Below are 9221 nucleotides of genomic sequence, written 5' to 3'. Positions count from 1 at the left end.
CTACTGTGTTCATTAAGTTACACAGAATTTGGCTTATACCAAATATACAAATGCTTCAATTTCATGTACGAACAGAACTTGGTGGGACACCTTTTCTACAGAAGAAGAATCAAGAGCTATTACACTTGTTTTGGACACCATTACAAAGAAGTCAAACATCCATCTGTTTGAAATTTAGAAGATTACAATTTTTGTCTAGATAAAAAACGCTTTTCCTATGCTGCAAGAACCTCATATCATTTGTGTAGTCTGTTAGTTGAAGAAACTTCTAAGTTTTAGTGCTGAATGTCAGTTTTGATTTTGTACATTTTTCATTGCAGCAGTATAAAACTAATCAAATTTTTTTTTCTATTCAGAAAAAGTGCTGAATGGGGGGGGAAATTTTCCCCCTTTTACAGTAAGCAATTAAGTCAAAGGGGAAGATAGATAATATCCCTTTGAGATAAACAGCCTCGGCACTTTAAGACTAGCTGAATAATTGGATTAGTTCATGAATGAAGTTTCTTCATAGATCTGACACTTTATGAACTCTAAAGTATGAAAAGGAACATGTCACTTTTAAAGAATTTATTTGTAAACAAACAGACTTAATTGATCATTGTAACTAACTGGGAGAAATACTCCATTGTACATTTAATACAAATCAGTTTACTGCTATTCACCGATGCTATTCAGTTCTTTCTCCTGGTTAATACAAGCATGCTTGTATACTGGAGTTTAATGAGCAGTTTTTCTCTACTAGAACTGAGGTGTGTGCACCAGTCCCCAATTAATTCATATGCTTCTCTCAGGTTACTCACTGAAAAAGCATATTCCTAGTAAAAATAAGTGGCTATAACTGACACCAATTAAAAAGCTTTAGCTAGAGAGGACAAAAATATCAGTCAGAGCTTGTCTATATCTTCAGTTCATACATGACAAGTGGGGGTGTAAATCTACAGTGCATTAGCATGCTGCACACTGAGGCACTAAAAGTTCTGTAGTGCACTTCAATCTGTTTCAGAGTTTAAATCAAAACACACGACAGAAATTTGTGTGTGTGGTATCAGGGTCCCAATGGCCAGTTAGTGTGAAGGCTGGTGGGCTGCAGATTTACACCCAGGCTTGCCCTGCACAAACTGACCACATAGACAAGCCCTCTGTCAACAACCTTGATCTAAAAACTCAAAAGCATGTCTTACTAAGAACCCAGTTTCCTTTGCATAAGTTTCCTTAAAGCCAAAACATGGGCAGGTGGAGTTTGGGGGTATTTTCCTTCTTTTGGTGGAAACACAATACATGGTTCTCAAAATTACTGTGTCCCTGAATAACAAAGTGCTCCTGAAAGACAGAAAGGTATAGTAACAAAATTCCACAAACACCATAACAGTGTGGACACTGAAGGAACTGATGTGGAATAAAAACTAGTAACTATTTTGCTGATTATACCCTGCAGCTCACAGGTCCTCTACTAAAAAGAGGTATAGAGAAAAAACAAAACTGATGTTTTCTGGCATGACAGCTTCAGACTGAACAATAACTAATAGAACACACTCAGCAGTCTTTCACTAAATGCCTGTGTGTAACACAGAGGTAACTCTGTACCACATGGTCCACAAAAAAGTTAACATGAACAGAAATATTTTAAATTAAAATGTAAATTTTTTGTTCAGATTACCATTCGTCACAAATATTTCATCTTCATTTTTTTAATCTCTGAAGAATGCTCAGATATATTTTTTAACACTTTAACCATCAAGCATTCTTTACTAGCATTTGTTTTTGTGCCAGTTTGCATCACCTTTGTCCATGGTCTAGAAAAACATTTGGAGATAATGTACTTCTTAAACTGAAAGTGTCTCCACTTGATGAGGGTCGGGAAGCTGCTTTTCCTCCTACCAACGAAGTCTCTGCTTCTTTGATTTCCATGGCTCTCTTGTACAGCTCAGCAGCCTTCTCGAAATCTCCTCCTTCATAGCTTTGGGAGAGAAACCAAAATTTAACCAACCCTGCCCCACCAACTCACTCCTGTACTGAAGTCTGCAAAAACATACAATTAAACAGCAAAAAACTTTGTTAATGCCGAGTTCAGATTGCCTGGTGTTAACCTGTGCCCTTCCAGGATATTGAGTTCAGCAAAAATTTCTGAAAACAAGGAAATACAGAGGTGAGGTACGGTAAAGGATCATACAACCTTAACGCTGGCACTAGTCACGAGGAATTATCAGCATGCACTCCCGCTGCATTCACTGTGTTAAGTGTAACTGCATTGCATCATGGAGGAATAAGCTGAAACAGCTTGGAAGAGTTGTGATTGTGGTAGGACAAAACCCTGGATCCAAGTTCCCCCAGGTTTGTTGTCAAAGGAAAGAGGTGCATATATACCTCAAGGTTCCAGTCTTCATTATATCAGACTGTCGCCCTACTATAATTAACAAAGTTACCAACACTGTCTACATTTTAGCCCCTAAATTGCCTAATAAAGCATTTTCTATTGATATAATTATTCACATTTGTTAATTTTTTTTTAATGGAAGCAGTTCCCTATATTAGGTGACAGGAGAAAAATATCTGGCCTTACCTCAACACAGCTAAGTTTTTTAGCGTTTCTCCCACACGAGGATGCATATGACCAAAGCTGTCTTCATAAATCTTTAATGCACATTCATAAAGAGGTAAGGCTTCAATGTGCTTTTTCTTTTTGGGTGGGGGAAGGAAAACAAAATGAAAGCCAGTTGTTTAAATGGGTATTCCACATACTATTTGGTTTCTGCAAACTGTATAGACACATCCTAGACTTGAGTTTCTTTGCTAAACCAAAACAATGTTTTGTTTTTAAAAGAATTGCTGTTTACATAAGAGTGAGACTTTTAAAGCAACCTAAAAGATTTGCACACTGAGTTCCCATTAATTTTAGGATAATTGGGGTCAGAGTTCCTTAGGTGGCTTTGAAAGTCTCATCCTAAATGAATAGGTTATAAACTACCAAAACACATTCCTGGGTTTTAGCTAATCAGCTGTCACCTCTTATTGAAAGCCAGGTTTACAGATCCCAAGCAACATAACAGAACAATATATGATATATTAAGTAGAAGTGTTTAATGTTATTGATACTAAGGAAACATTTACCGAGATCTTACCATCCATTTGTTTCTTTCTCTCTGACCTATATTAGGTTTAGAGTATAAAGTCTACAACTGCAGTCTTATCAGAGCTTAAAAGCCTAGGCAAGACTACACTTGATAAATGTGCATGAAGGAGTGCCAGAATTTCAGTCGGTAATGCTCCCTCAGTCAGTACTAAACCAGTGCTTTAGATGGTAGTTTTAAATCAAAGGCCATGATTTATATGATTTATTAAAAATCCCATGGTATCTTTTACAAGATTGAAGGGGTTAACAACCCCCTTTTACCGCTGGCTAAATTCCAATCAGTGCAATCACATTTTCCTGCTAAATATGTTCTTTCGGATTGTAAAAATGTACATGGAGATTCTGAATTCCCTGACGGTGTCCTTTTATATGCTGTTAAATTTCATATATAAAATTGCTGAAATATATAAGACAGGAAAAACCTACCATCTGACAATAAAGAACAGCCAGGTTTACCAAGGCAGTAGCTACGCTAGGGTGCTTTGGACCAAATGATTTTTGTCGAATTTCAACAGCCAACTCATACAGAGGCACTGCCTTGTCAAGCTTTCCCTAGAAAACAAACCAATGTTGAAACCAGCCATGTAGTTATAGCAGGCTTAGATGCATGTATAATTTTTTTGTGAATAAAGAGCTTAGAAAAGTTGTAATTGCTTTCAGGAGAAGAAAGTTCAGAATTCTTGATCTATATGCTCATAGACTTTAAGGTCAGAAAGGACCATTATGATCATCTAGTCTGACCTCCTGCACAACGCAGGCCACGGAATCTCACCTACCCACTCCTGCAATAAACCTCTCACCTATGTCTGAGCTATTGAAGTCCTCAAACCATGGTTTAAAGACTTAAAGGTGCAGAGAATCCTCCAGCAAGTGACCCGTGCCCCACGTTGCAGAGGAAGGTGAAAAACTTACAGGGCCTCTTCCAATCTGCCCTGAAGGAAAATTCCTTCCTGACCCCAAATATGGCCATCAGCTGAACCATGAGCATGCGGGCAAGACTCACCAGCCAGATACCCAGGAAAGAATTCTCTGTAGTAACTCGGGTCCCATCCAATCTAACATCCCATCACAGGCCATTGGGCCTATTTACCACAAATAGTCAAAGATCAATTAATTCCCAAAATCATGTTACCCATCATACCATCTCCTCCATAAATTTATCAAGCTTAATCTTGAAGCCAGATAGGTCTTTTGCCGCCACTGCCTCCCTTGGAAGGCTGTTCCAGAACTTCACTCCTCTGATGGTTAGAAACCTCTGTCTAATTTCAAGTCTAAACTTCCCGATGGCCAGTTTATATCCATTTGTTCTTGTGTCCACATTGGTACTGAGCTTAAATAATTCCTCTCCCTCCATGGTATTTATCCCTCTGAAGTTCACTTAAACCTTGCAGAATTGGGCTCTTAATGAATATCTACAATAAACCATTCCTGTTGATCATCATTAATGGTCCAAGTGCCTTCAACTCCCATTTAAGTCTTTCCCGGAACTGTCTCTAGCTCTGATTATTTCTTAGGCATGTTCCTTCCTGATTCATTGGATGTACTGAATTAGTGATTTAATTTTTTTTTTACTTGGGATTCTATTTCTGGAATATGGATGTTTGACATTTAGCATGAAATGGAAATTCAGGAACACGTCCAAGGTAGTTTTGGATGTGTAAAGTTTATAGTTTTCTCTGTTTCTTCACACCCACCAGCTATGATTTTATATCAAGAGGTAACTGTGAAAAAGGTCAATCACTGTCTACGGTCAAGTATCTAACCATTCTTTATGTACCTCCAACTCTAGTCTCTTCCCTTCCACTCACTCCCCTTGTGTTTTCATTTATGTTCATCCAAGCGCAGCAGTTTGCTTTTCTGGCAGAGTCCACTGCAGCAGTCTGAAATGGGAAAAGCTCATGTGATCCCAACCCCTTTCAGAATGCTGCTGGAGGGGTTAGCAGTAAAAGCACTTGTGCAAGAGCACAGGAACAGTCTGGCCAAGAAATAAGTTTACAGGATTCTTCCAATTTAGAAGAATGGCAAAATGCAGAAAGAAACACTCATCTACTATCACTCTATTCTGAATTTGAACTCTTCAGTGTAACAGTTGGAAACGTTAGGGTTCACGTTCTGCCTAGCTGCAAGGCTGAGCACAGTTTACATTATTCCTATAGACAGGGATTCCCCTTCATATCGGACCAGACAACTGACAATTTATATTTATAAGGTATTTTGAAAACACAAAATTACTATTGTCACCACATAGAGTATTCAGCAAGAGAGTGATTGCTTATTTTTCACTGAAGTGAAACGAAGTAGAAATGGCTCAAGATATCCACAGAGAGAGCTGCTGCCAGTTCTATTTAAATACTTAGATGGCTGACTGGGTTCATATGTAAAAATTAGGAGAAATTATTCTGAAGTGCCAAAAATATGGTGTCTGCATCTGGGTTGATTGGAACAAAAGCTTGCAAAGGATGCTGCATACAGTATGCAGAGGAACACAAAATATGAAAGTGGAGAAGAGATTTCCTGGCAACAGCCATAATGCTGTCTTCTAACTGAGTTGTTTTCTTTGTGGTAAATATACTGGCTGAATAAATTTGTCTGAATGAAGTTAAAGGAAAAGCTTGTAGGTGCCCAATACACTGAAGACATTATTAAAGAACAGCTTTTCTTTAGGAAAATGTTCCACAGAGCTCCTACGAGGTGCAAAAACAGAGAGAACTTTAATTTATATACTTAAATTTGTTTTTTAGTGTGTTTCTGGAGGATGCTGATATCCAAACTCTTTTTGATACTCTGCCTCTTTTGGGATGGAAAGTGCAAGACATTATTTTTAAATGATGTACAAAGCACACACATACTTACCACCTTTTTGTAGAGTACTGCAAGGTGTTTCACAGTGTAAGCCAGTGAGGGATGATCAGGGGCTAGTGCTCTCCTCCTAATTTCTAAAGCTCTTTCATACAGTTCCTCAGCCTTATCGTAGTGTTTCTTTTCATTGTACAGAGCTGCAAGGTTGTTCAAAGACTGTGCACAGTCTGAGTGGTCTGGTCCCAGGACCCTCTCCCTCATTTCTAGGGAGCGCTTCAGAAAAAGTTCAGCTGTCCTACAAACAAATTCACACAGCAATACTCCAAAGATTAAATGTGTGCATACCATGAAAGTTACTTTTGTGCCTGCAGAAGTGCCATTGTATTCAAATAGAAATTTCAGCTGCCTCTAGTGAAACAAATACAGCAGAGCAACTCATTTAAACACAGTCTTAGTGAAAAACTGTATATCCAAACACAAAAGACGGACAATAGATAACAGCACGCTGTCTGACTGAAAGCATGTAGTTACAGAGTTAACCAGAGCATCAAATGCAATCTCAGAGCACTCATACTAGCTGCCCAAAAGCTAGCACTTTAGGTCAGTTGGGTAGAATTCTTTTCTTATATTACATTACCTTGTGAATATTCCTTTTGAGTCTGATCTGTACCCTTTTTTATACAAGTAAAGTAACCCATACTCATGCGAATAATCCCACTGGCTTCAGTGTAACTCCTCCCAGGAGCAAACATTCATGAAACAAGTAGCAAGATCAGGTGACCAACTCTGGAACTATGTAAAAATTCAGCAAGTAGCAGTTAGAATTCCCTTTGCAAACAATTGCAAAGACTGTAAAAGAAATAGGTTTATGTACAATAGGCTCAGCTGCTATAATTTACACATTAAGAACTAGCTTAAGGCTTTCTCTGAAGTAATTGTTCAAGTGTCTATCCTATCAAACAGTTATGTATTTTATTACATTATCGTGGTACTATTCTATCACACATTTAATATTTTCCCTCTGTGGCAAAAAGAAAGTGATTCCCCATAGAATCCCTGCATGCAATATCCATTACAGCTAGGTAGTTTGTCATCGTGACAAACACACATTCTATTGGACAAATAACCAGGGAAGAGTATAACAATATTGCTCGGGCATGCAGGAGTGAAATCAGGAAAGCCAAATCACACCTGGAGTTGCAGCTAGCAAGAGATGTTAAGAGTAACAAGAAGGGTTTCTTCAGGTATGTTCGCAACAAGAAGAAAGCCAAGGAAAGTGTGGGCCCCTTACTGAATGAGGGAGGCAACCTAGTGACAGAGGATGTGGAAAAAGCTAATGTACTCAATGCTTTTTTTGCCTCTGTCTTCACGAACAAGGTCAGCTCCCAGACTACTGCACTGGGCAGCACAGCATGGGGAGGAGGTGACCAGCCCTCTGTGGAGAAAGAAGTGGTTCGGGGCTATTTAGAAAAGCTGGACGAGCACAAGTCCATGGGGCCGGATGCGCTGCATCCGAGAGTGCTAAAGGAGTTGGCGGAGGTGATTGCAGAGCCATTGGCCATTATCTTTGAAAACTCATGGTGATCGGGGGAGGTCCCAGATTGACTGGAAAAAGGCTAATGTAGTGCCCATCTTTAAAAAAGGGAAGGAGGAGGATCCTGGGAACTACAGGCCAGTCAGCCTCACCTCAGTCCCTGGAAAAATCATGGAGCAGGTCCTCAAGGAATCAATTCTGAAGCACTTAGAGGAAAGGAAACTGATCAGGAACAGTCAGCATGGATTCACCAAGGGCAAGTCATGCCTGACTAATCTAATTGCTTTCTATGACGAGATAACTGGCTCTGTGGATGAGGGGAAAGCAGTGGACGTGTTGTTCCTTGATTTTAGCAAAGCTTTTGACACGGTCTCCCACAGTATTCTTGCCAGCAAGTTAAAGAAGTATGGGTTGGATGAATGGACTATAAGGTGGATAGAAAGTTGGCTAGGTTGTTGGACTCAACAGGTAGTGATCAATGGCTCCATGTCTAGTTGGCAGCCGGTATCAAGTGGAGTGCCCCAAGGGTCGGTCCTGGGGTCGGTTTTGTTCAATATCTTCATAAATGATCTGGAGGATGGTGTGGATTGCACCCTCAGCAAGTTTGCGGATGACACTAAACTGGGAGGAGAGGTAGATACGCTGGAGGGTAGGGATAGGATACAGAGGGACATAGACAAATTAGAGGATTGAGCCAAAAGAAATCTGATGAGGTTCAACAAGGACAAGTGCAGAGTCCTGCACTTAGGACAGAAGAATCCCATGCACCGCTACAGACTAGGGACCGAATGGCTAGGCAGCAATTCTGCAGAAAAGGACCTAGGGGTTACAGTGGACGAGAAGCTGGATATGAGTCAACAGTGCCCTTGTTGCCAAGAAGGCCAATGGCATTTTGGGATGTATAAGTAGGGGGACTGCCAGCATATCGAGGGACGTGATCGTTCCCCTCTATTTGGCATTGGTGAGGCCTCATCTGGAGTAGTGTCCAGTTTTGGGCCCCACACTATAAGAAGGATGTGGAAAAATTGGAAAGCGTCCAGCGAAGGGCAACAAAAATGATTAGGGGACTGGAACACATGACTTATGAGGAGAGGCTGAGGGAACTGGGATTGTTTAGTCTGCGGAAGAGAAGAATGAGGGGGGATTTGATAGCTGCTTTCAACTACCTGAAAGGGGGTTCCAAAGAGGATGGATCTAGACTGTTTTCAGTGTTTGCAGATGACAGAACAAGGAGTAATGGTCTCAAATTGCAGTGGGGGAGTTTAGGTTGGATATTAGGAAAAACTTTTTCACTGGGAGGGTAGTGAAAGACTGGAATGCATTACCTAGGGAGGCAGTTGAATCTCCTTCTTTAGCAGTTTTTAAGGTCAGGCTTGACAAAGCCCTGGCTGGGATAATTTAGTTGGGGATTGGTCCTGCTTTGAGCAGGGGGTTGGACTAGATGACCTCCTGAGGTCCCTTCCAACCCTGATATTCTATGGTTCTATGTCACCCTATTCTTGAGACAGGTCAGTTTAGTAAATTGGAAATATTTGTTTCACATTAGATGGAGAGAAGGAATATATACACAAAAGATGAGTTCAAGCCTGGAGTCGCCTTGTGGGAGCCAAAGAAGTGCTCCCTACATAACGGCTACAGATCAGGCTTACATTTATCAGTTGATACAAACAAATTCCCTTCAGCTGCATCAAACTATCAAAAGAGACTCTTTAATGGTTGATTCAGAACTACAGCACAGTACTCTGTTTCAAAAAGCAA

General features: G+C 40.2%; 1 protein-coding gene across 3 annotated transcripts in view; it reads right to left on the bottom strand.

Moving 5' to 3' along the window:
* Positions 1-552: 552 nt before the first annotated feature.
* The window catches only part of NPHP3 (nephrocystin 3), a 46285-nt gene continuing 37616 nt past the window's right edge, over positions 553-9221 (bottom strand). For 2 of the 3 annotated variants that reach the window (XM_048838777.2, XM_048838779.2), the window contains 4 exons: positions 5984-6224; positions 3557-3682; positions 2561-2676; positions 553-1957 (listed from right to left, as the gene is read on the bottom strand). In XM_048838777.2, the coding sequence (XP_048694734.2) occupies positions 1777-1957; positions 2561-2676; positions 3557-3682; positions 5984-6224 (664 nt within the window). In that variant the 3' untranslated portion in view covers positions 553-1776. The remainder of the gene's footprint in view (positions 1958-2560; positions 2677-3556; positions 3683-5983; positions 6225-9221) is intronic. The other variant, XM_048838778.2, reaches the window with a different exon arrangement.

The sequence above is a fragment of the Caretta caretta genome, chromosome 2 (assembly GCF_965140235.1).
Source record: "Caretta caretta isolate rCarCar2 chromosome 2, rCarCar1.hap1, whole genome shotgun sequence".
Taxonomy (NCBI): Eukaryota; Metazoa; Chordata; order Testudines; family Cheloniidae; genus Caretta; species Caretta caretta.
Note: the sequence above shows the minus strand (reverse complement) of the source record. Positions and strands in the feature narration are given on the sequence as shown.